Source organism: Manacus candei, unplaced genomic scaffold (assembly GCF_025592945.1).
Source record: "Manacus candei isolate 608988 ecotype Guabito, Panama unplaced genomic scaffold, ASM2559294v1 h1tg000080l, whole genome shotgun sequence".
In the NCBI taxonomy this organism is placed as follows: domain Eukaryota; kingdom Metazoa; phylum Chordata; class Aves; order Passeriformes; family Pipridae; genus Manacus; species Manacus candei.
The window spans coordinates 854,672-879,108 of record NW_026138128.1 but is presented as its reverse complement, the minus strand read 5'-3'; the positions used below and the strand labels follow the sequence as shown (position 1 = coordinate 879,108).

Below are 24,437 nucleotides of genomic sequence, written 5' to 3'. Positions count from 1 at the left end.
GCTCTTACAACCAGGTTTTGCTCCAAACTAAGCCAGCCAAAGCAGCTTAGTGCAGCCCAGCAATCCCTGCTCCCACCTGCTCCAGTCCTGTTCCTCACCTCCTCGGAGCCCACGGACCAGGCTCCCGGCTCGTTCTGGAGTGCAGGCGAGGGGCAGGAGGGAGAGGGGGACTGTGGAGGTTGCAGGAAGCCACACACACTCGAGGAGCTCTCGGAAGCAGCCTTTAACCAGATCCTTAATGTTTGTGCCAGCTGATCTCCGCAGCCCCAGGGGCAGGACGGTCCCTTGGGATGCTCCTCACTCATCTCCCTCTGGGCACGCAGGAAGAGATCCTCCTCCTGCAGGTAATCATGGAAACACCCCCGGGCCAGGCTGTTCCACCTGCCCGCGGAGCTCCGGCGTCCCTGCAGCGGGAGGGGCGGCTCATCCCGCCGAGCTCGGCTTCCCGAGGCTCCCGGCTCACCACGGGATGAGCACCAGCCCGGCCAGCAGGGCATAGCCCAGCACCAGGCACAGCACCTTGAGCAGCCGCTGGCTCTTGTCCTCCAGCTCCCTGGCCAGGATCTCGAAGAAGGTGACGAAGAGGAAGGTGCCGCCGGCCATGCCCTGCAGGAGCAGGGACACCACGTCGCTGGCGGCGCTGCGGGTGCTCTGGATGCCCATCCCGACGCCGATTCCCAGCGGGATCATGAGGCACACGGCCAGGGCCAGCTTGGCCGCGTCCCTGAGCGGCAGCGCGGCCCTGGCCATGCTGATGCCCAGCGCCACGGCCACCAGGGTCTCGTGGATGGCCACGCCCAGGAACAGGCTGATGACTTTGCCGCCGTCCTCCTGCAGCCCCAGGGCCAGCCCCTCGAAGATGGAGTGCGTGCACAGGGCGAAGACCAGCCCCAGCAGGCGCAGGGGGCCGGAGCGGGACAGCTCGGGCAGGCTCAGGTGAGGGGGGTGCCCCCTGTGCTCCCCGTACAGGGCCCGGCCCCGGGGCGAGGCGATGAAGGGACTCTCGTACTCCGAGTCGCTGCCGCCGTCCGAGCCCGCGTTGAAGGTCTCCAGGTCGATGAAGGAGGGCTTCTCCTTCTGGCAGCTCAGGACGAGCTGCTCCACGAAGACCGTGACGAAGAAGCCGACCATCACGATGGTCTCGGCCACCGGGTAGTCCGTGGTCATGTTCCCCTGCTTGAGGACTTCATCCAGCTGGGAGGAGGCAAAGGATGCACAGTGAATCCATCCCTCTGAAGGGAAACATTCCCTCTGTGCTCACACGGCCCCACACGGGCACTGGACCCATCCATGGCACTCCCACACCCCTGGACACCCCGCCGTGAGACAGGGAATCCTTTTGCCTTCCCACGTTCCAAACACACGGAGTTGGGATCCTCACGCCCCAAAAAATCCCCCAAATGCCCCGTGCCCCCATGGAGACAGCCAGCAGCAGGGCAGGGAAGGGGGCACAGCTCACCCTCACGATATGAGGCACCAGGCACAGACGTTTGAGGGGGCTCCACATCCAGCTGGACACTGACCCCTCATCACCCCCATTCCCGCAGGGAGCAGGGCCCCTGCAGGCTCAGGTGTCCCCGGCACAGGCATGGCCAGCACTCACCTTGCCCCTCACAGCTGGCAGCAGGGCGTTGAAGCAGGTGGCCAGGAAGACTCCTCCTCCGAAGGAATTCCAGAGGGCCAGCACCTTCCTGGAGCGCTGGGCCTTCTCGTGGTCGGCCTCGATGACCCTCACGGGCAGCAGGGCCCCCGCCAGCACCAGCACACAGATGCCCAGCAGGCACAGCACCTTGGCCACCACGATCCTCATCCTGGTGAGGGCTCAGAGTGGGGACATGGGCACGGACACAGGGAAAGCTGCTCCCGGGACCAGCACCTGTGGCAGGGGGAGAAAACAGGGAGGTTTTGCCTTTTCGAGCCACGGGAACCACCAGGGAAAAGTGCAATTGTATAAAAGTAACTTGGAAGCGCTGCTAAATTAACAATTCACGTAAATGAGATGTTGGGGCCACCCCAAACCAGCCAAGTTTTTAAAGGTTTTATCTGGAACAGCCCCCCTGTGACAGGGAAACGCCCAGTCCTGCTGTGGGATCCAGCTGAGCCCAACCAACCGATCAGCTCCCAGCTTTTAACCACCAGGAAAGAAATCCACACCTCTGGCTTCCACCCAGAAACCCCCCAACCTCAGGTTTTTCCCTCTCTTTCCTGTTTTTAACCCAAACCAGCCCCCGCCAGACCCTGGAGCTCCTGAGTGCAGCCGGTGTCCCTGAGCGGGGCTGGAAGCAGCCCAGAGGGAAAGGAATCCCCAGGAATACCTGGTGGCTCTCCCGACCTGCTCCTTGGGCAGCAGCACTGACACCCAGGCTGTGGCACCAGCCTGGAACGAAGGATTAGCTCAGGTACTGCTTGGATTAGTGGCTCAGAATGAAGCATCCAAGCGATGAAAAATATTCTGTAAAGCAGGCAGGGCCCTGTGGGAGGGGAAACAAATGGTTTCCTGATCCGTGAACCACTAAACCCCAGGTTTTCTGCTGAAAACAGGACACCTTCCCCACAGCCACACTCGTCCCAGCACTTCCAAGCCCTGAAACCCCTTGAGATAACGCTGGAAAAGAGGGGGTGGGCAGGGGGCTCCTCCCGGGCCACCAGCACAGGGTAAACCTGCTGGACACCCCAAAGGGGAGAAGAGGTGGAGGGGGGGGCTACAGGGATTGCTGGGAGAGGAGTGGGCGGTTTTAGAGGGGCATGTTCAGCCGGGGAGACCCTCACAGGGGGTCCGGGTCCACCCTGAGCCCCTCAAGGCGAGGAGGGGGCCCAGAGCCCTCACAAGGGGTTGGGGTCCACCCTGAGCCCCTCAAGGCCAGGAGGGGGCCCGGCCCGACCCCTTCACACAGGCCCAGGATCCCCCTTGAACCCCCACACGGGTAGGGGGCCCTGTCCCCCGCTCCCCCGGCCCCCCAGCCCCGCTGTGATCCCCCCGAGCCCCCTCCCGGCCCCCCCATCCCCTCACGAAACCCCGGCCCCCCCCCCTCACCCCCCGTTGCCCCGGTAACCGCCCCCCCCTCACTCACGGCCGGTCCCGCCGCTCCCCGGCCCGGCCGCCCCGCGCGAGCCCGCCCACGACGCCCTCCCATTGGCCGCCGCGGGAGCCCCGGCCGCTGATTGGCCGCGCGAGCCGTCCATCAACCCTCCTGGGAGCCGCCGGGATTAAGGTCCGCGGGAAACGCGCCCCCGCGGCCGCGGGTTCCGGGACAGCGCCGGGCCCGCAGCGCTGTCCGGTGCTGAGCGGGATCGGCGGGAACTGGGAATGGGAAAAACTCCCCTGGGAGAGCGCCCTCCACTCCGCCATCCCCTGCTCTTACAGCTTCCAACTGCGTGTGGTCAAAGCGCACAAACTGCAGCCCCCTGCGAGAGCTGAAGTGAACCTTAAAATCCCATAAAATTCCATTATTTTCGCTGTCGGCTCCCAGAGGAGCTGGGGAACGTGGGAGTCTGGAAGAAAAAGTTCAAAAGCAGGCAGCAAGGACCTGCCACAGCCCTGCAGGGCAGGAGCAATTCCCCGTGGAAAGCTGCACACGGAGCTCCGAGGTGTGAAAAGAAAACCAAGAGAGGCAGAGAAAGAGAACAAGTTACAAAAGAACAAGGAGGGCAAGGGAAGGAACAGCACTGAAATGAGCCGAAAACTGAGGGGGGAAACCGCCTGTGGTTTCTTCTTTTTGGATAATTCTGGAACATTTTCTTCCCATGCTGTGCTGGAGTGTAAAACCCCTTTTGTCAGGCTGCAGAGAGCAGCAGGAGAGAGCTCAAAGGCAGAGGGGGGAGCAGACATGGAGAGAAAGATTTCCTATTTCTGTGCTGCAGAAACACACGGGAGGAGAATTCTGGCAGGGAAGAACAAAAAAAAAAACCTGGGTAGAGGGGATAAAATGTGCCCCAGGGCAGCCCCAGCCCCGAGGGAGCAGAGCCCTGACCCCACAGAAGCCTCTGGAAAGGAGCCCCTTGAGCCACCCCCGGGCACGAGGGATAACAACGAAAGTGTCCAAATGTTTTATTCCTCACAAGTGACACGAACCACAGTAACTTCATGGAGCATTTACAGGTCAGTTTTGCCATGATATTCATCTCCCACTGTCCCTGCTCACTCCCCCAGGGCTCCCGAGGGCCTCGCCCACCTCCCGCCTTCCCCAGCCCTGCCCCGGCCCCACCACTCCCAAAAATCTGCTTTCAAACCGAGTGTGAGTGGATAGAAAAGTCTCTGGCCTCAAGGAGGGACTTTTGGGGAGCTCTGGGCTTGCCCAAGGTGGGGCCCGAGGCGGCTCCAGGAGCTTCCCCCTCCCCAGCCCCTCACGGTTGAACCAGCAGCCACTTGATTCCTTGATCCAAACATTTTATTCCCTCTGCTCTACCCTGGCCCCCTCTTTCCCTACGTGAGCACAGTCAGCCAGGTTGTTACTTACATGCAGAAAAGATTTAAAAAAACAAAAAAAAACAAACAACCAAGAAAAACTCCTTTTAAACACTGAAAACACCTTTAACCTCCCTCACCGTCCAACCCGACCCGGATCGCTCCCACACAGCCAGAATTCCTAAAGCTTTGTCAGGACTTTCGGGGAGAATGACCCCCAAAAAGTGCACGAGGAGCAGGTGGGGATGTTCTGCCTGGCCAGTCCCAGCCCCCCCCACGTTTACCTGGGAGAGGGGAGCACCAAACTCCCGGGATAACGACGCTGGCGAAGCTGCCCCAGCCCCGACCGGGGAGTGCAGTCCTGCTAAGGAACCAAAATCCTGGAGGCCACGAGATCCCAGGATCTCCAGAGAGGTCACACGTTGTCTCATGAGTGGCAGGATTGGGTTAGGAGGGACTTCAACACTTCTTGGAAGTGGCCCGTGGGCAGGAAAACCAAGGAGTCCTGGAGCGACGGTGCTTCGGTCTTCAAAAAACGGGTTAAAAAAAATCCCCAAGGGAGCAAATCCCATGGAAGTGCATCCATGTGGTTCCCCCAGTTCTGTTAGAAAGCCTCGATGCTGGTCTGTGTTCAGCCTGCTGGCTCTTCCAGGAGGAAAAGGACTAATGGGAAGGGTGAGAGGGAGGAGCAGGGCAGAGGACTGGGGACAGAGAGTGAGTCTGCCTTGAACATGCAGGTCAGAGAAAGGGGTTTGGGGTTTGTGGGGTTTTTTTCCATTATATTTTTCCCCCCTCTTGGACACTTCCAACTCAAGAAATGGCAACACGCACATGGCTTCCAGTTTTTAAAGCAAACACCAAAGTTCCCCCGGGCTGTGCTGTGGAGAGAGGGACAGGAGAGGGGGGGAAGGAAGGAAAGGAAGTTTAGCCATTTTAATAAAGTTCAGTAAAAAAAACCACACAACTCCTTTAGTAAAAAAAAAAACCCTCCTTCAGTAAAAAATCACAAACTTCTTTAGTGAAAAAAACCCACTCCTTTCACTAAAGAAACCTCCCTTAGCAAAAAAAAAACCCTTTAGAAAAAACTTCGTTAGTAGAAAAAAAAATAATCAGTTTTAAAAACCCTCCTTCAGTAAAAAAAACTTCTTTAGTAAAAAAACCCACACCTTTAATAAAAAAACCCCTCCTAGCAAAAAAAACTCCTTCATTAAAAAAATCTCTTTGAGCAAAAAAAACAAAAAAACAAACCTCTAGGAAAAAACCTCCCTTATTAAAAAAAAATCCTTTAGCAAAAAAACCCACTTCTTTCATAAAAAACAAAAGAAAACCCATTCATTTAGTAAAAGCCTTTATAAAAACTAAAAAGAAATAAAGTTGAACTATTTGGTTTTTTAACCACGGAGCCCAAACTGGTCTGAGTCCCCAGGGTGTGAGAAGGTGTCACTGACCCCTCTGAGCTCAGCCCTGCAGAGCCCCAGAGAGGCACCAAATGGCTCAATTAAAGCACAAAGCTTATTAGAAATCAACTAAATTACCCCCCTCTCGAACTGGGGCAGCATTCCTGGCTGGAATCTCACCTGGAGAGCTCATTCCTGCTGGTCCTCGTTGCTGGCACTTGGAGTTCGACTCCTGATCTGGCTCCGGAGCTGCTCTATTAGTTCAGGGTTCTGCTGCTGCATCTGCTGGGCAAACTGCTGACCCCTGAGGGACAGGGACACGGGGGGGACACGGCTGGGACCAGAGCTCTGACCCCCCAGCACAGCCTGGGGCTGGGAACACTCCACAGCCCGTTGTCACAACAGCTCCTGGCACCACAACACCCAGAAATGCTGGAGAACCCAACATTTAAACCTCCCCCGAGGGTCAAACCAAGGTTCTGGCTCTGCTCAGGACCCCAGAACCCCACTCAAGCAGCAGTTCCCACCCCCAAAGGAGCCACAACCCCACCCAACAGTCAAACCTCCCCCAGCTGTTCAGTCGAGGTTCTGGGCCCCCCCAAGCCCCAGTTCCCAGCCCCTGCAGCTCCACTCACGCCTGGATGAGGCTGGCGAGGTCGTTGGTGGAGGGGCTGGTGCCCGTGGCTCCCATGGGGTTGTGGCCACCTGAAATCATCCCAGACATGCTGTGGGGAGAAGACAAACAAACCAAACTGAATCGGTTTAGGCCAGAGCACGAAGGAACAGGAGCACCTTCCCACCCCAGGGATGAGGGATTGTCATCTGCAAGGGAATCTCCTGCAACAACCTTTCAGTCATCAGCTGCAGAAGAGGAACATTAACCTGCACAGTAAGTAGAAATACTCCTAATGGTGCCAGTTACTGCGTCCCCAGATCCCTCTTTCTGTGTGCAAGCCCTGTGTTGTGTTCATGGAATTAAAACACTGCCCTTCCTCGCACCAGCTCTCTTCTTGCTCTGCATCAAAGACTCGCTGACAGGGCAGCCTGAACAGCCCAGGACACTCAGCCCCTTCCCCTGGAGTCCTCAGGCTGCATCCAGGGGGAGAATTCCACAGGGTCTCACTTCAAGGATGGGCAGGAATGGTCTGTGCCTCGTTAATTTATCACTCTGTGCATTATCTCAGCATCTCACAAACACTGTGAGCTGATCCTCAGAGCCAAAGATCCCCAGCTCCCCAAACCCAACTCCAGGGCCACAACCAATCCTCCATTTGCACTGCCCTGTGCAAGTATTTCACTAAAATCCCTCCTCAACACAGCCCAAAGCCCCCAAACCACACCAGCTCAGGGCACTGGGTTGGTCTGAAGGCTCCCCCCACACTCCTGCCCCAAGTTCCCTCCTGCTCCCACCAGTCCAGACCTGCAGCAAACACCAAACACACAGAGAGCCTCAAATGAGCAATTCCAAGAGGAAACAGAAGCAGGATCCAACTTACAGCTGTTGTACTTGTGGGTTGTTCATTAGATTCGATGCCTGTTTGGAGAGAGGAGAAAGAACAACCCCCAGTTCAGTCAGAGGCTGGTGAGGCTGTGCAGGTGTTGTGCCATTCAACCCCAAAAGAGAAGGCAGAAGGGCTTTGAAACAGAGCAAAAGGACCAAAATAGCAAAGGGAGCAGCAGAGCACAACAGCAGGACAGGCTCTAATGCAGAACAGGCCCTTCCACAGCCTGGGAATAAATCACTGGCTTTTCATTTGAGCTTTAATGAAACACCAGCAGCTCCCCCAGAGCCACGCTGGAACCAGGGAGTGCAAACCCATCTGAGGAGGCACCGGAGCCACATCCTGAGGGAACTCACCCCCAGCAGCCCAGCTGGGACCTGTGCTGGACTCACCATGCTCATGAAGCCGGGGTTGTTGAGCAGACCAGCCAAGTCGAATCCTCCTGGGCCTCCAGTCTGGAAGAGAGAAAGCAGGGGCTGGTGGTGACCCCCCTCCCTTCCACACCTCATTCCCAGAGCTTGGGAATCACAGGATCCCATCAGGGAATCCCAGAATGGTCTGGGCTGAAAGGACCTGAAGGATCATCCAGTCCCACCCCCCTGGACACATTCCACTTGCTCACCTCTCACCCCCTCTGCGACCCAGCTTCTAAATTAAACACTTCCTCCCCCAGCCCTGCACTGGAAATGTCTCTGGAAAGTTAAAATTCCATCCAAAACGATCAACTAACACATTCCTGCCTGGAGCAGGTCAGCAGTGCAGCCAGCAGCTCCCTGGCTGGGAGACCTCCAGGTTTCTTTTCAAGAAAACCACCTTTGTAAGAAAAAAAGACCCCATAAATCACTTTTCATACTGCTAACAGGTCACTGGGAAAATAAAGAAGCTGGATTTAGCAGTGATTTAATTAAAAAAGGTGCTTAAGGCAAAAATGCTGGGTTTAAAACCCTCCTCAGTCTCATTTTCCAGCCGTTTCCAACAAGCCCAAGGTGACTGGTTTCCCCTCTCTGGGTTCCAGTGCAACGTTCCCAGCAGGATCACTGACCGTCTCTCCTCTGTCTGCCCCCAAAATTTCAAATTTTAACACCCCCCCCAGCTCACCAGGGCCCTGCAAACAGCACCTGGGGCTTTGACAGCGAGGAAACCTCCCTCTAAAACCTGAACTGACGAATTAATTGCAGGACTCACCGGACTGGGAGTCTCCTTCATTTTCTGTTCAGCTATTTTAAGGTTTGACTTATAGGTGTCGTTGTCTGGATCCAGCTCCAGAGCCTTTTTGTAGTAAACAACAGCTTCTGTGTGTTTGTTTAGGCTGGACAGGGCCAGGCTGGGGAAGGAAAAGCAAACTGCAGTCAGATAAGCCCTCCCAGCCTGCCCGGAGCTGGAACAGCAGGAATGTTCCCGTGGCACTGCAGGGCAGGGCACAGAGGTGGCAGCCCTGAGGGACTGGAACTGCAGCCCCAGCCCTGCTGTTACTCACCCCATCCTGCCATAGGCTTTGCTGTAGTTGGGGTCGATGCCTATGGCCCGTTCACAGTCTCTCACTGCCCCTGCATAATTCCCAAGTTTGCTGTAGGCAGCGGCTCTGGAGGGGAGGGAAAGGGGCAGGGAGCACTGAGCAGCTGGAGTATCCCCAGGGAAGTTCCCCTGTTCCCCCTCTGTTGTGCAGGAGGGAGTGGGGTGTGAGCCTGGCACAGCCCCAGCCCCACCCAGGGGGGCCACCCCGACCCCAGCCCCACACCCTGCCCTGGAATCATCTCATGCAAACACACCCAGGCTCCTCCTCATCCCTCCTGAGGACATTCCCAGAGCAGGCTCCGGGGAGGCACGCAGGGATCACCTGCCAACTCAGGAAAAACCTGGTTTGCCCTCATCCCTCAGTTCCTCACACATAACAACTGTTTCCATCCACTTCCCCACATTCCACACAGAGGGAAAACTGCTTTTAAAGCCACCACGTGCTCAGCAAAGCCTCAACCTCCCAACTCTGAGAGGGGCACCTGCCCAGAACCTCATGGCACCAACACTCTCAGAGCTCAGCTGAAAGCACCAGTTTTCAGCCCAAAACCACCCCCCCCCATGTCATTAATGTGTCATTAATTATTCCTGGTGCCAGATGCTCCTGTGTGCCCACAACAAGCACGTAATCAAGCCAAACCCTCACTCAAAGCCTGCCTTACCCAACAATTATTTTCCCACCAACTTCCAAAACGCTTCTCAGAAGTGAAAAATACAAAACTCCACTTCCACACCCAGCTTTGCACACACCAAATTCTCAGTAATGAGCCTTCAGCTCGCCTCATTTCACTCCTTCATTCCCAACACAGCCTCTCCATCCCACTCAGAGATAACTGCATGGAAGCAGACACTCTTTCTTGGCATCCCTTATCCCCTCAAATGCCTAATAAAGGTCATTTCCACACCCACATCCCAAGCAGAGATGCCAGGAGGCACAGGGAAGTGTGTTATCATGAGCTCAAACCACACAGCGAGCCAGGAAGAGAACAAGAAACCCACAGGATCATTTATAAAAAAAAAAAAAAAAAAGGGATTTTGACCCTTGAGGAGTCCTGGATTTAAGTGCTGAGGCCCTGGGGAAAGCTGCTCCAGTACCTGTTGCAGAAGTACACAGCGTTGGCTGGGTTTAATTCGATGGCTTTTCCATAAAAAGACACAGCAGCCTCAAAGTTTTCTGCCTTCATTTGCTCATTTCCTACAAACAGGGTGGAAAGAGGCTCTTCAGCCAGGGACAGACAGGGCCAGCCCAGAGCAAGAGGCCTGGATCCCTGTCCCACACACCAGGGGCTCCCTGGGATGCAAGGAAAGGATAACCCAGCACTTCCAGGCTCCTGTGCCACCCTCCCCACCCTGCTGGAGCACAGGGAAGCAGAAGGGCTGGTGCCATCCCTTTGTTTCCCCAGCCCAAGCATTCCCAGGGCCCAGGGAACTGTGGCTCCCTCGCAGTCACCCCCAGAGCCTCCCTCCCCCCCAGCTCCAGGGCTGTCACCTTCGGTCTTGAGCCTTTCAGCCTCGGCCACGTCGTCCTCAGAGGGGGTGACGGGCTCTGAGTTTGTCCTGCTGTGTTCCAGCTCCTTCCAGGGAAAGGGAGAAGCTCAGATAAGGATTCCCAGCGAGCTGTCCCACACCTCCCCCTTCCCAGGCACATCCCAAACACTCCCCTCCCACACAGCAGCAGCCTCCTGGAATCCCAGCAGGACTCGGTGCTCGGGCTGCAGGGAGGGAAGCTCAGCATTTCAGGGCTCTCACTCACCTTCCCTGCAACAGCCTCGAATATTTCAGGAAGGGTCTGGGACACAGCCAGGCCTTGGTCCTCCATGGACACCCCAAAAGCTGTCTCCAGGCACTGGATGGCCACTGGACAGGGAGAGGCAGCTCATTAGCTTTCCCCACCCTCCACACTCACCCCTGTCCCTCAGCAGTGGGATTTCTCTAAAAAAAAAACCCCAAACCACAAGTTTCCCACAGATCTGGGCCACATCCATAAAATTTTGCCAGAACCTCGGAGCTGGGCAAAGCTCAGCTCTGGATATCCTGGATCAAGTCATTCCCAACTCCCACCCCCTCAGTGACTCCTCTGGGGGGGAAAAGTTACTCAGGCTGGGGCTGCACCAGCTTCACAGGGCTCAGCCCTGCAGAGCTCTCGTGCCACCTCCACAGCCCCAAAGCACCAGGAGCTGCCCCCTCCTGGCACCCAACCCCCAGGAATGTGCCCCCTCCCCACAGAGGTGCCCCTGCTCCTCTCACTGGGACAGATGCACGAGCCAAAGACTAAACCTTAAGCTCCTTAAGGAGACCTTTTAAGATCTGTGTGTTCTCCTTCCCTCCGAAAGGGCCTGGGTAAATCCTGGGGAGCAGCTTTTTGAGGGTAGAACAGGGAAAACCACTCTCCAAGCACAAAGCACTTTCCTACAGCCACAGAAATCCTCATTTTACACTTCCCCAAGAGCCTCCACCTCATCCCAGACAAACCCTGTAAGTCTCCAGCCCGGGGTCAGGGAGGTTTTTGACCCCAGGTCCATCCCTGCCTCGAGCTAATCTGCTTTTGAAAGAGCTCAGAGAGCAGACAAGGAATCAGCACCCCTGGACACCTCCCCAAGGGACAAATTAACCCCAAATCTCCAGCAGGGTTTGGTGTCAGGAGCAGCCCAGCTCAGCCAGGGGCAGAAAACAGGAAAGACATCCACATTTCCCTGAGTTTTGGCCTGACAGCCCCAGGCACATCCACCCACCTTCCAAACTCTCCTGGGCATCCGGGGACATGCTCCCGTTCTGCAGCTGGTTGTGGAGGAACTGGATGATGGAGAAGGCCAGACGCCTCTGGTCTGCCATGGTGGGAGCTCTGGGGGGCTGGGCTGCACTCCTGGGGACTCCCAAAAACACCTGGAGAGGGAAAAGTCATGGCTGGATAGAGCAGGGGCCAGAGCTTTGCTGCTGCTCCCCCTCAGGGTGAATTCTGGGGGATAAGGGAGTTGTTCAGGGCTGCCCAAAGATTCCAAAAAACTCCATTAAACTCTGCTGCAACCAAGACCCTCCCCTTTAGGAACTTTCCAAGCCTGGATTCACCCAAAATCCTGCCCCCAAAAGGCTCCTGCCCAGGGAAACACAGCAAAGGTGCTGCAGGGATCTGAGGTACCAAAGCACCAGGACACACAAACCCAGGCTTCACCACGAAAAATTCCCACTTTCCTGCTCCCAGAGCACAGGTTGGTTCTGAAAGCAAAGCCAAGGGCTGAAGGGCTGCGTCCCTGGGAGCAGAGCTGGGGGTCAGGGCTGGCAGGGAAAGGGAGGGAGGACCCAAAGCAGAAAGACCCTCCCAAAAAAAAGCACATCCCGGGGCCGGGAATTCCCAGGGATCCCAAGGCAGGTGCTGAAGGACACAGGATGCAGCTCCTGCTGCCGAGCTCGGCCCCCCCGAGCTATAACTGGGTTTGTGGCACAGCCAGGGGCTTTTAACTAAGAAATTAAACTGGTTTAATGAGAGTCCGGCACAGCTAAGCCGGGCCCAGCCCACCGGGAGGCACCGGAGCAGCACCGGGCCCGGGGGGGCGGCACCGAGAGCCCCCAGACCTCGCCGGGCCCCGGTACCCCCGGCACACCCTGGTACCCCCGGTACATCCCGGTAATCCCGGTCCCGCTGCCCTCGGTCCCGGTGCCCCCACCAGGGCCGGAGAGGGCGATTCCCGGCGGGGGTCCCCGCGCAGTCCCCCCGGTGCCGGTGCCCTCCGGGACCGGAGCGAGCGGTTCCCCGCGGGGAGCACAGCCCGGCGCCGCCAGCACGGGGGGCGGAGGGGTCTCGGCGGGGGGGGAACAGCCCGGTCCCGGCACCTCCCGCCGCCCCGCTCCCGGTTCCCCCGGTACCCCCCGGTCTCGCTCCCGCTGCCGCCGGCGGGCCCGGCGCGGGCGGTTCCCGGCGGGGCGCAGTGCCCAGTGGCGGCAGAGCCGTGTCCCGGTGTATCCCGGTGTGTCCCGGTGTGTCCCGGTGTGTCTCGGTGTGTCCCGGTGTGTCCCGGCCCGGCCCCGGTTCCCCCCGGTCCCGCTCACCGGACGCCCCGACACTCGCCTGGGCCGGGCGCGCTCACGCAATGCGCACGCGCCGGGCCCGCCGCGCGCACGCGCCGCGATAACCCCGCCCACGCCCTTATACGGCCGGAAGAGGGCGGGGCGTAGAGTGGAAGCCCCGCCCCACCTTGGCGGTACCATAGAGACGGGGCATTGCCATGGCGACGGGGCGGGGGCGTTGCCATGGGAACGGGCGGGCGGGACCCCGGGGATGCTCCGCGCCCGCTCCCGGCCCCGCTCCGGGCCGGCTCTGAGGGTCGCGGCGGGGACTCTTCGCCTTCCCCCCCCGCGGCCCCCGGTGCGGCGCGGGGAAGGCGGGAGCGGCGCGGTCCTCCACGCTCCCACAATGCCCCGCTGTCCCCGCCCGCCTCCCCGCTCGGGGCACATGCTCGGTGCGTGGCGCCGGCCCGGCCTGTTCCCGGCCCCGTCAGCACTCCCGGCACCCCCGGCATGGCCCCCCCCACAGGTACCGGCGGCCACGGGGGGCTGCGAGCCCGCGGCGGCGCGGGGGGACGCGGGGGCGAGGGCGAGGGGCCGGCGCGGCGCGGGCAGGGGGGGTGAGGACAGAGGGATGGGGCGGGAGGAGGGGGCTCGGGTCACCCCCCCGGGGCGGCCGCGGGGTCCTGCTGCCCCCCCGAGTCACCTCCGTGCCCCGCGGGCCTTGTCCCCGTGCAGGGCACGGCCGCCGTCCCGTCCCCGGGGCACGGGCACCTGCCGGGGGGAGTCGGGTTTCCACCAAGGAACGACCCGCCCGCACGTTGCCGGCGCCCTGCCCGCTCCCGGAGCCCTGCCCGCTCCCGGAGCCCATCCCCGCGGGGCTGCTGGGCCTCTCTCCAAGCGCTTTTATCGGGCTTCAGCCCCGCGGCCGGATTTCCCTTCCAGCCCGAGTAAGGGAACGTCTCCCGGCCCTTTCCCCCCCCTCCCCAGGGAATGTCGTGGACAGCCAGGCGCCCCGGCTCGTGGCCAACCAGCTGCGCTGGGACCTGACGGCCGAGCAGATCGAGGCCATGGCCGCCGAGCTCACCGAGAGCACCAAGCTCGTGTACGACCGGGTGGGCAGCCAGGAGAGGGGGGAGGTGTCCTACGAGAACACCCTGAAGGCCCTGGCGGACGTGGAGGTGGAATACACAGGTGGGAGCAGCGGGGAGGGGGGGTCGGGGCTTTCTGGAACTCAGGACGAAGGGGGAGCTGGTTCAAACTGCCAGAAGGCAGGGTTAGGTGGGATGTTGGGAAGGGATCCCTCCCTGGGAGGATGGGGGGGGCTGGAATGGAATTCCCAGAGAAGCTGTGGCTGCCTCATCCCTGGAAGTGTCCAAGGCCAGGTTGGATGGGGCTTGGAACAACCTGGGATAGTGGAGGGTGTCCCTGTCCATGTCCCTGGGTGAGCTTTAAGGTCCCTTCCAACCCAGACCACTCCAGGATTCCATGATTCCGTGTTACTAAGGGTTTTTTTGGGTGGTTTTTAGCTCTGTGCTGTCAACTCCTGCTCTTTCCCCTTGGCTGCCAGCACCGTGTTGGTGTTTTTTCCCAGTTAATGTTTATATGACGAGGTACAAGTACAAAGAACAAGACTTGGGAGGGAAGAGCAAACAAAGCCAAGGACACCCCTTTGGCAGCAGGATGAGCAGCCACATTCCCAAGGCTGTCCCCGCTTTCATGTGTCAGGGAGCATCAGTGGCAACAAACAGCAGAAAAGAAATCGTCATCTCCTTCCTAATTTTTTTCCCTAAGCCAGTGGATAAATGTCCCTCCATGTGCCTGCTGTAATTTTTGGGAAGGTGACATGTCGTGGTGGCACCGAAGTGATGCAGTTTTGGTGTCTGGCTGGCTGGTTATTTGCAGAGTGACAATCCAGGCAGCCCCTCGGGGTCCCTGTGCCGGGAGCTGCCACACCTGTCTGGAGCAGGCACCAGCCTGCAAGCTTTGTCTTCCTCCTCTCCCAGCTCTCTTTCCTAAAATAAGAGGAAAAACCCCTTAGTAAGCAGGAGGAGTGTCGACTTCAGCACCTCTGTCAGCACTTCCCTGCTCACCTCGTGCTGGGGGAGAGTGCAGGTGCCTGGAGAGCACCTGGAGTGCTGGTACCGGGGGCTTTGCAGGAATGTCCTCCCTGATTCCCCTCCTCAAGTGGGAATGCATCAGGACAGGGCCCACCTGGTGGCTTTTGGGGAGCACCTGTGGGAAAGACGTGTCCCACTTTTAGCTCTAAGGGAGGCACACAGGGACGGTGCCAGCCTGGAATCCTGGAATATCCTGAGCTGGAAGGGATCAGTGAGTCCAACCTCTGGCCCTGCACAGGACACCCCCCCAAGTCCTGGGATACCACAGCTGGGGCAGAGGGGTTGGGGCCTCACAGGCACGAAATTCCTGTGAGTTTTGGGGGCAGGCTGGGCTGTGGTGGGAGCCCAGGGGGTGGATGTGCTCGGCAGCAGGGAAGGGGCAGGAGGGAGCCGCTCTTCCCTCGTGTGGGTGGTGGGCCGGGCCCTGGGCTGCCAGACTGGCTCTGCGTGGGCACTGCCAGCACCCAGCAGCCCTGGGACGTGGAGCCATGATCCCTGTTCTCTGCCAGTGCGCCGGAACATGCTGGATTTCCCCCAGCACGTGTCCCCCTGCAAGGCCATCCGCGCCGCCAGCACCGAGGCCGACAAGAAGCTCTCGGAGTTCGACGTGGAGATGAGCATGAGGCAGGACGTGTACCAGAGGATTGTCTGGCTCCAGGTGTGTCCCCTGCCAGGGCTGCCCCTCAGCAGGGCACTGAGACCTCCCAGGGTCCCAGCAAAGCCTTTCCCCTTGTCCCAGAGCTGAGTCAGGCCTGGAATGGGATTGCGGTGTGAGAGCTGCAGAGGGATCCAGCTGTTTGTGAGAGCTGGAAAATTATGGGTTGATGGCTCTGCCCCCTTCCCAGGGCCTTGATTACCCCTTTGCTGAGGTGGTGTTGGTAAGCCCAGCCCAGCTGAGGTGGGGAGGGGGCTGGTGATGCCCCAGGGATGCTGGGACACAGCAGAAAAGTGATGGATTTCGAGCAGTCTGGTAGGACCCAGTGCCCCAGGGTGACATGGGAACCAGTGCACCAAAGCAATCCCTGGGGGTGTTCCCATAAGCCACAGCTCCCACCAGGAAGCAGCTCCCTGCAGCACCTGGTCCTGCAGCTCCCCGAGCTCCCCGTGTTGTTTTCCAGGAGAAAGCAGAGAGTGCTTCCCTGAAACCTGAGGCAAAGAGGTACCTGGAGAGGCTGATCAAGCTGGGAAAGAGGAACGGGCTCCATCTCCCCGAGGAGACACAGGAGGTGAGCTCACAGAATTCCAGGGTGGTTTGGGTTGGAAGGGAGCTCATCCCACACCCTGCCATGGGCAGGGACACCTTCCACTATCCCAGGTTGCTCCAAACCCTGTCCAGCCTGGGCTTGGAAGTAACACCTGGTTCCTAGAGGCAAAGGGCTGAAGGGATTGAGCTGCTCAGGGTCTCCCTCTCTTACCAAGCACCAGTAAAGGAGCTCAAATCTGGGTTAAAAATAGACGAGAAGGTGAAAAATAAGGGCAGAGGAGGTTGTTGTTGAAACACCTGCAGCTCCTGAGCTGGCAGGGGACGGGCAGGGCCTTGCTGAGGTGGCTGGTTCCCAGCAGGTGTGATCCCAGGGAGCCTGTTCCAGCCTGGGAGTGTGGTGCTGGCACACAGTTAATTGTGCAGCGTTGGGGCTGAGTCAGAGCCAAGTGCAGACTTGCTGCTGGGCAGCTCAGCAGGGCACAGCCTGGCTTCCCCCCTGGCACTGACTCTGCTCTGTTTATCTGCACTTTAAAGAAAATCAAAGCTATTAAGAAAAAGCTGAGTGTCCTGTGCATAGACTTCAACAAGAACCTCAACGAAGACACCACCTTCCTGCCCTTCTCCAAGGAGGAATTAGGTATGGAGAGCTCAGCTGAGCTCTGTGCTGGTGTGGCCTGGTTTCCTTTTCCTGTGCCCCTTCCCAGAGCTGGTATTCCTGGAGGATCCTGGGCTCTCCCTCAGCCCTGTCTGCTCTTTTCCCAGGGGGGCTCCCTGAGGATTTCCTGAACTCCCTGGAGAAGACAGAGGATGGAAAGCTGAAGGTCACCTTGAAATACCCACACTACTTCCCTCTGCTGAAGAAGTGCTACGTGCCCGAGACGAGGAGGAAGGTGGAGGAGATGTTCAACTCCAGGTGCAAAGAGGTAGGTGGGACAGACGGGATGCCAGGGCAGTGGAGGCATCTCACCTGGGACTTGTGCTTCTTCCCTCGGGAGAGCTCCCGCTTCCTCTCTCCCCTGGCTGCCCCACTCCCCTCTGTGTGTGCCCTGCAGGAGAACTGCCTGATCCTGAAGGAGCTGGTGGATTTACGGGCTCAGAAGGCCAATCTGCTGGGCTTCAGCACCCACGCGGACTTCGTGCTGGAGATGAACATGGCCAAGAGCAGCGCGACGGTGGCCACGTTCCTGGGTGCGTCCCGGGGCAGAGCGGGGGCATCCCGGGCTCCTCTGACCACGGGTGCCAACCCTGCCTGCTGTGCTTCTCCCAGATGAGCTGGCCCAGAAGCTGAAGCCCCTCGGGGAGAAGGAGCGGGCCGTGATCCTGGACCTGAAGAAGAAGGAGTGCGAGAAGCGCGGGCTGGAGTTCGACAACCGCATCAACGCCTGGGACATGCGCTACTACATGAACCAGGTGGAGGAGACCAAGTACAGCGTGGACCAGAACCTGCTGAAGGAGTATTTCCCCATGCAGGTGGTCACCACGGGCCTCCTGGCCATCTACCAGGAGCTGCTGGGGCTCACCTTCCACCTGGAGGAGAAGGCGCCGGTGTGGCACGAGGACGTGCAGCTCTACACGGTGAAGGACACGTCCTCCGGAGAGACCATCGGGAAGTTCTACCTGGACCTGTACCCACGGTGAGGCCTCGGGCAAGGAGGAGCAGGGAGCAGGGCTGGGCTGGGGAGCAGAGCCCGAGGAGGAGCAGGGTCCTGCTCCTGTGCTCGGGAAGGGCCGTCCCAGGAGCACGGGGGGCTCTCCGGGGCTCCTGCTCCAGGCAGGACCGTGGTGGGGGAGGCCGTGGCTGTGTCTGGCCGTGGGGAGGATCCCTGTGAGTGTCCTCTGCCTGTGCCAGGGAAGGGAAGTACGGGCACGCTGCCTGCTTCGGCCTGCAGCCGGGCTGCCTGCTGCCGGACTCCAGCCGGCAGATCTCGGTGGCCGCCATGGTGGCCAACTTCACCAAGCCCACGCCGGACGCCCCTTCCCTGCTGCAGCACGACGAGGTGGAGACGTACTTCCATGAGTTCGGGCACGTCATGCACCAGCTGTGCTCCCAGGTGAGGCCTCCCTGCGCTGGCCCAGGTTGGCACCTTTCCCCCGCCCCGCTCCCCCGTCCCTGAGCTCGCCGTGTCTCCCAGGCCGAGTTTGCCATGTTCAGCGGGACGCACGTGGAGAGGGACTTCGTGGAGGCCCCGTCCCAGATGTTGGAGAACTGGGTGTGGGAGAAGGAGCCGCTGCTGCGCATGTCCAGGCACTACAAAACGGGCAGCCCCATCCCGGATGAGCTGCTGGAGAAGCTCATTAAATCCCGGCAGGCGAACACGGGTGGGTCCCTGCCGAGGGGCTGCTGCTCCCTGAGCGTGGCGAGGGCAAGGGGGGACGCTTTGTGACCTGGCTGGGTAGAGGAAAGGCTTTGCCTGGCTCCCCGTGGTGCTGGAGGGTCCGAGGGGATTGGGGGAAGAGCCAGGGTGACGTGGCACGACGTGGGCTGGGAGGTGGCACAGTGACGAGAGGTGCCAGGCCCCCAGCCTGCCCTGCTGCCACTGGCCTCGGTGACACTCCTGCAGGCAGGATTCTGGCCCTGCCTGCCAGCAGGAGCTCAGCTTGCCTCCTCCTCCTCCTCCCTTTGGGAACAGGGCTCTTCAACCTGCGCCAGATCGTCCTGGCCAAGGTGGACCAGGCGCTGCACACCCAGACCAAGGCCGACCCTGTGGAGGTGTTTGCCCGGCTGTGTGAAGAGGTGCTGGGTGTCCCTGCCACCCCAGGTATGGGTGTCCCACCCTCCTGTCCCTCTAGGCCTGGCCTGCACCCTTGGCTCAGCAGGCTCTTCCCGGGCTGGCTCAGTGGGGACACTTTGTGCTGGCTCCAGGAAAAGTGGGGCTGAACCACCAGAAAGGACTGGGAAGTGCTTCCCTGCGTCCCCTGGGATTGTGACCAGCTGAGGCAGTGCCTGCTGTGACACAGTGACAGCAGGGGGGTGGTTTCCATGCTGTGTGTTCCCCTTAACCCCCTTCCCTTCCCCGCCCCACAGGGACGAACATGCCGGCCACCTTCGGCCACCTGGCCGGGGGCTACGACGCGCAGTACTACGGCTACCTCTGGAGCGAGGTGTTCTCCATGGACATGTTCCACACCCGCTTCAAGCAGGAGGGCATCATGAACTGCAAGGTAGGGAGGGTCCCCTGAGGGCATCATGAACTGCAAGGTAGGGAGGGTCCCCTGAGCGTGGCTGGGGCGCAGTGCCGGTGCCAGGGTGGGTGTCCCTGACGAGGGTGGGTGTCCCTGACAGGCCTGTCTCTGCTGGCAGGTGGGCATGGATTACAGGAACTGTGTCCTGCGCCCCGGCGGCTCCGTGGATGCCTCTGACATGCTGAGGAAGTTCCTGGGCCGGGAGCCCAAGCAGGACGCCTTCCTGGCCAGCAAAGGACTGAAGGTGGAGAGCAGCTCGCTGCCCTCGGGCTGCTGAGGCCCCTGTGCAGTGCAGCCCCTGCCCACGCACCTCCCCTCACCTGGTACCTGCCACCAAACACCCCCTGGGCCACCCCTGCCTCGAGCTGCCCCGCCAGGGTCCCGCTCTGAGCCCCCCCCGGGCTCTGGGAGCCGGGCTCAGCCCTGGGCCGGGCTCTGCAGTGACAGGGAGGTGACCTGCCCTTGTCACCCCCACCGGGGACGGGGCTCTGGGTCACCCCCACAGATTTGCTGAACTTTGAACCTGAGTCCTGCACGAGGGTGAGTTTCAGCCTCACCCAGAGCCGGGGAGGAGGGGGAGAGGAGTTCCCAAAGCTTGGGGCGTTGTTTTTAAATCCTTTTTAAGAAACCAGAATTCCCACCCTGTTGTTGTTTCCCCCTTGGCCAGGTTTGTGCCCCAGGACAGAAGGAACTGTCCTGAGCACCAAACAAGGGCAGCGAGCCCCGCTCTCCCCATCTTTGGGCAGCTGTTGGCTGTGGAGCAAAGATGGGGAGATCCCAGAGCTTAAAACCCATGGAATTTACTGGAACGTCCTGCCCTGAGCCCCTCGGACCTTCCTGCCTGGGAGGGGCTGGCTGGTGGAGGTGTTGCCAGAACAGGATTTGGGGGGCATGGCTGGACCCCCTGTGCTGTCAGGTATCCAGGGGGGGCTGTACCTTCCCCTGGGCTGTACTGGGGCTGCCAGGGCCATTCCGGGGCCATCCCAGGGCCATTCCGGGGCCATCCCAGGGTCATCCCAGGGCCATGAGGGCCATCCCAGGGCCATTGAGGGCCATCCCAGGGCCATTGAAGGCCATTCCAGGGCCATCCCAGGGCCACTGAGGGCCATCCCAGGGCCATTGAGGGCCATCTCAGGGCCATCCCGGGGCAACCGGTGCCTGGCTGTGGCAGGGGAGGGTGTGGGTGTTGCTGTCAGCTCTGGGCCGGGCTGGGACAGGGGAGGGCCGTGTTTATTACCAAAAAAACAAGCCGACAGCTTCAAACAACACGGATGCCGGGAGGGATAAAAATACCCGGCGGGCTCCGCGCCAGGCGGGAGCGGCGCCGTGGGCAGGGACAGGGACAGCAGCCAGGCCTGTGCCCGGCCTCGGGAGCAACCAGGCTGTGCCACCTGTCCCCCGGCTGTCCCCGAGGACCCTCGGGGTGTTGTGGCACGAGGCCCCGTGCCAGGCAGGGCCGTGGGTCGGGTGGTGGAGCCCCGACCCCGAGGGCAAAGGCCGGGCCGGGGTTTGCTCAGGGAGGAACCACGTGCGGGCTGGGAGAGGTTCCCAGCTGCTTCCTCAGGAGCTGGAGAGGGGCTGAGGAGCTCCGAGGGGGGCTGGGGTTTGTGTCCCACCCCACCTGCGGCCTCGGGCGTGTCGTGGGAGGGCTGTGGGGTCCCCCCCTGCCACTCTGCCGTGGGTTGAGGACACGAGTGAGAGCCAAGTGCCCAAACTCGCACCCGCCACCCCATCCCCCTGTGTGGGAGCTGCCGTGTCCCCCCCAGCCAGGCTGTTCCCTGTTCCCTCTCCTCTGGCCTTTGTCCCCAGAGGGCTCACCCCAAGTGCAGACAAAGTCGTTGCTGTCACCTCCCTCCCCCAGACCCTGCTGGTGACACCCCCCCTCTCGCTGGTCCCCTCTGGTGCTGACACGTGGGCAGGTCCATGAGCAGGGCAGTGGCTCCTTGGTGCTTTCTGGGGCCACGTCGAGCATCTTGTCCTTGTCCCCTCCCGTGTTTTAGGCATAGGTGGGTGGTCCCAGCTCCCCCCCACGCTGTGGGTGATTTTAGTGTCATGTTTTACTGAGCTTTCAGCGTTTCCAGACTCTTCTCTCAAAAGAGAGAGAAAACTGAAGCTGGACAGGGAAACCACGCACTTTCCTCCCTCCTTCCCAGCCCACAGGTCCCTCTGTCCCCTCTCCAGTGTCCCCACTGCTGGTGGGGCTGGAGGCAGAGCGGGGTGACCTGGTGCCCCTCCTGGTGACCCCCAGGAGCAGCACCAGGACACGGCTCCTTGGAGCTGCACCTCCCCACCCCACCCCATCCCAGGCTGGCAGGGAAGAGAGCTCCCTTTTGGGTTTGGATTTCGGTTTTTTTTTCCTGTTGACGTTTTTAAGGGCAGACTGGTGTGTGTGTGCCGTTCGTCCCAGTCACGTCCCCGCCCCGCTTGTCTCCATGACTGGATTTTAGACGGTTCCCAGCACTAATAAAGGTTTTCCTCCGCCGATGTTTGCCTGGCTCGGGTCCTGCCGAGGGAGCTGCTCCTCTGGGGGGGGGGACACGGCCCCCCCGGGGTGCCAGGGGCACAGCCACCCCCCCAGCAGCACTGCAGCCCCCGCAGCAGCCGGCACAGCGGGTCCTGTCCCAGGAACACGGGCACGGAGTGGCAGGCGCGGGGTGGGAGCCTGTGGGGTGTGAAACCCTGGGGAGGGACAGGCAGTGACCCCCCCCCGTGTGTGTGTTCCCCCCATGTCCCCCCCGTGCCCCCCACCAGCCCCACACCTGGGTGAAGAAGGGGTGGTCCAGCACGTCCTGCAGGCCGGGCCGTGCTGCAGGGTCGGGGTCCAGCATGAGGGCGAGGAGGGCCCGGGCCCGGGGGGAGAGCTGGGGGGGCAGCGGGTACCGAGCCCCCCGGATGTGCTGGTACAGCTCCAGCCGCTGGGACCCCTCGAACGGGGGGCGGCCGGTCAGGGCCGTGTACCTGGGAGGGGGGGGTCCAGCTGCTCCAGGTGGGGCCAGGAGCATCCCCTGTCCTCCCTCCAGCCTCCCCTGTCCTCCCTCCAGCCCCCTCCCCATCCTACATCCATCTCCCCTTGTCCTCCTTACAGCTCCCTCGTGCTCCCTCGTCCTCCCTCTTCATCCTTCCTCCAGCTCCCTCCATCCTCCCTCCAGCCCCCTTGTCCTCCCTGCAGCCCCCTCGTCCCCCCTGCAGCCCCCCTTACAGGGCACATCCCAGGGCCCAGATGTCCGAGGGCACCCCGTGTCCCCTGCGCTCCAGCACCTCCGGGGCCAGGTAACTGGGGGTCCCACAGAGCGCCCTGGGGGGACACAGACGGGATGAACCCCTGTCCAGGAGCACCCCGGGGACACGGGCAGGGTGAGTGCCCCCCCCGGAGCCCCCCAGCCCTGCTCACCCCCAGCGCCGCCCGGGCGGAGCCGCCCCCCGCGCCAGCCCCAGGTCCCCGATCTTCACCTGCATCTCCTCCGTCACCAAGAAGTTGCCTGTGGAGGGGGATGAGCGGGGTGGGGCAGGTGTGGGGCACCCCAAACCCGCCCCGGGTCACACACGCACACCCCCCCGTGCCCCACGCACTCAGCTTGAGGTCCCGGTGCACGAGGCCATGTCCGTGCAGGTAGCGCAGCCCCGAGATCACCTGGCGCAGGTAAAACCGCACCTCCGGCTCCCCCAGCCGGCCCCGGGCACGCAGGATGTCGGCCAGGGACTGGGGACAGAGAGGGGAGGCACTGGGACAGGAGGAAAAGGGACTGGGATGGAGCGAGGAGGGACTGGGGACAGCGAGGAGAGACTGGGGACAGAGCGAGGGGCCACCCTGGGCCCTGCTGAAGCCCCGGCCTGGGGGGTGGGTGCATTGCTTGGTTTTGGAGTGCAGGGGCTTGGTTTGGGGTGCAGGGGCTTGGTTTGGAGTGCAGGTGCTCTGTTTTGGGTTTCAGGTGCCCAGTTTTGGGTTTCAGGTGCCCAGTTTTGGGTTCGGGTGCCCAGTTTGGGGGTTCAGGTGCCCAGTTTCAGGGTCAGGTGCCCAGTTTGGGGGTTCAGGTGCCCAGTTTCAGGGTCAGGTGCTCACCCCGCGGCCGCAGAGCTCCAGCAGCAGGCAGAGGTGGCCGCGGTGGGTGAAGTGCCGGTGCAGGCGGACGATGTGCCGGTGGCTCAGCTGACGGTGCAGCTCCTGCTCCCGCTCCACCTGCACCGACAGGAGCCCGGCAGCCCCCGGGGAACCCTCGGGATCGGGGCACCCCCAGCACACACCCCACGGGACGGGGCACGGGCAGGGCTGGGGGGCTCTGGGGGGTCCCCATGGGTTTTGCCCCCCCGGACTCACCCTGTCCCCGGTGCCCACCGCGGCCAGCCCGGCTCGAGGGACGACCTTCAGTGCGTAGACCCGGCCACTGGTCACCTCTGTCACCCGGTAGCAGCGCCCGAAGGTGCCCTGCGAGGATGATCCCGTGGGAAGGGGCAGCCCGGCACACGGAGGGGGGGCGGGAGGGGTCCCGGGTGTTGCGGTGCCCACCCATGTGCCCCCCCTCCTGCTGTGGCTCAGCCCGTGTCTCCCCCCTGCCCCTTCCCCTTCCCCAGAGGGGGTGTGGTGGGTCCCCCTCGGAGCAGGACACCTCGGGGACCCCCTGCAGCCCTGGGGGTGCGGGTGTGGGACCCCCCCGGGGTGCCCAGCGGGGAGGGGGTGCTGGCTGGGGTGAGGGGCTGCTCAGGGGTGCAGGGAGGGGGGATTTACCTGTCCCAGGAGCCGTCCCCGCTTGTAGATCATCCCACTGCCCGAGTCCTCGATGTACCAGCCGGGGGGCTCATCCCCCGCGTGCCCCGGGACCATCCTGCCCGCTCTGCTCTGCAGTGGGGACACCCCAGGGACACCCCAGGGACACCCCAGGGGCACCCCCACCCGACACTGTAACCCCTTCAGCTCCGGGGTGCCCGTGGGACCCAAGGGTGCCGGGTGACCCCCTCGCACCCAGCGCCCAGCGCTCTGGCACCCGAAGCCCCCCCAGAAGATGTCGAAGGAGGGACCCCCAGTGGGATCAGCCCTCCCCGGGATGCCCAGAACCGGGGGGTCCCGGATCAGGATACGACCTTGTAGGGGGGTCCTGGTGCCTCTTCCCCCCTGCT

General features: G+C 61.2%; 4 protein-coding genes across 11 annotated transcripts; 1 reads left to right on the top strand and 3 right to left on the bottom strand.

Moving 5' to 3' along the window:
- Positions 1–208: 208 nt before the first annotated feature.
- SLC39A3 (solute carrier family 39 member 3) lies at positions 209–3,124 on the bottom strand. Of its 3 annotated transcripts, none has more exons than XM_051810983.1 (4): positions 3,072–3,124; positions 2,316–2,471; positions 1,604–1,876; positions 209–1,194 (listed from the first exon to the last, which is right to left on the bottom strand). In XM_051810983.1, exons 3-4 carry the CDS (start codon positions 1,808–1,810, stop codon positions 460–462), a joined length of 942 nt encoding a protein of 313 aa, XP_051666943.1. In that variant the 5' UTR covers positions 1,811–1,876; positions 2,316–2,471; positions 3,072–3,124; the 3' UTR covers positions 209–459. The 3 variants fall into 3 exon arrangements, with proteins under 3 accessions (XP_051666943.1, XP_051666945.1, XP_051666944.1); XM_051810985.1 differs by having other exon boundaries at positions 2,333–2,471; XM_051810984.1 differs by lacking the exon at positions 3,072–3,124 and adding an exon at positions 3,035–3,060.
- A 1,246-nt stretch (positions 3,125–4,370) lies between these two features.
- SGTA (small glutamine rich tetratricopeptide repeat co-chaperone alpha) lies at positions 4,371–12,944 on the bottom strand. 4 transcript variants are annotated; one of them, XM_051810989.1, is made up of 12 exons: positions 12,864–12,944; positions 11,552–11,702; positions 10,573–10,676; positions 10,309–10,393; positions 9,915–10,014; positions 8,782–8,886; positions 8,490–8,628; positions 7,697–7,759; positions 7,299–7,336; positions 6,438–6,527; positions 5,983–6,106; positions 4,371–5,283 (listed from the first exon to the last, which is right to left on the bottom strand). In XM_051810989.1, exons 2-11 carry the CDS (start codon positions 11,649–11,651, stop codon positions 5,992–5,994), a joined length of 939 nt encoding a protein of 312 aa, XP_051666949.1. In that variant the 5' UTR covers positions 11,652–11,702; positions 12,864–12,944; the 3' UTR covers positions 4,371–5,283; positions 5,983–5,991. The 4 variants fall into 4 exon arrangements, with proteins under 4 accessions (XP_051666949.1, XP_051666948.1, XP_051666946.1 ...); XM_051810988.1 differs by having other exon boundaries at positions 4,371–5,278; positions 12,864–12,925; XM_051810986.1 differs by having other exon boundaries at positions 12,883–12,907.
- A 274-nt stretch (positions 12,945–13,218) lies between these two features.
- Positions 13,219–21,809, top strand: THOP1 (thimet oligopeptidase 1). 3 transcript variants are annotated; one of them, XM_051810933.1, is made up of 14 exons: positions 13,219–13,347; positions 13,809–14,012; positions 15,448–15,596; positions 16,057–16,164; positions 16,677–16,779; positions 16,905–17,065; positions 17,195–17,330; positions 17,410–17,776; positions 17,992–18,193; positions 18,275–18,461; positions 18,773–18,901; positions 19,168–19,304; positions 19,444–20,335; positions 20,419–21,809. In XM_051810933.1, the coding sequence occupies exons 1-13, from the start codon at positions 13,332–13,334 to the stop codon at positions 19,600–19,602; spliced, it is 2,058 nt and encodes a 685-aa protein (XP_051666893.1). In that variant the 5' UTR covers positions 13,219–13,331; the 3' UTR covers positions 19,603–20,335; positions 20,419–21,809. The 3 variants fall into 3 exon arrangements, with proteins under 3 accessions (XP_051666893.1, XP_051666892.1, XP_051666891.1); XM_051810932.1 differs by having other exon boundaries at positions 20,398–21,809; XM_051810931.1 differs by having other exon boundaries at positions 20,366–21,809.
- On the bottom strand, positions 21,769–24,402 carry LOC127481591 (translation initiation factor IF-2-like). The gene is made up of 4 exons (XM_051811027.1): positions 24,049–24,402; positions 23,641–23,748; positions 22,085–22,283; positions 21,769–21,848 (listed from the first exon to the last, which is right to left on the bottom strand). Exons 1-4 carry the CDS (start codon positions 24,142–24,144, stop codon positions 21,769–21,771), a joined length of 483 nt encoding a protein of 160 aa, XP_051666987.1. The 5' UTR covers positions 24,145–24,402.
- Positions 24,403–24,437: the final 35 nt, after the last annotated feature.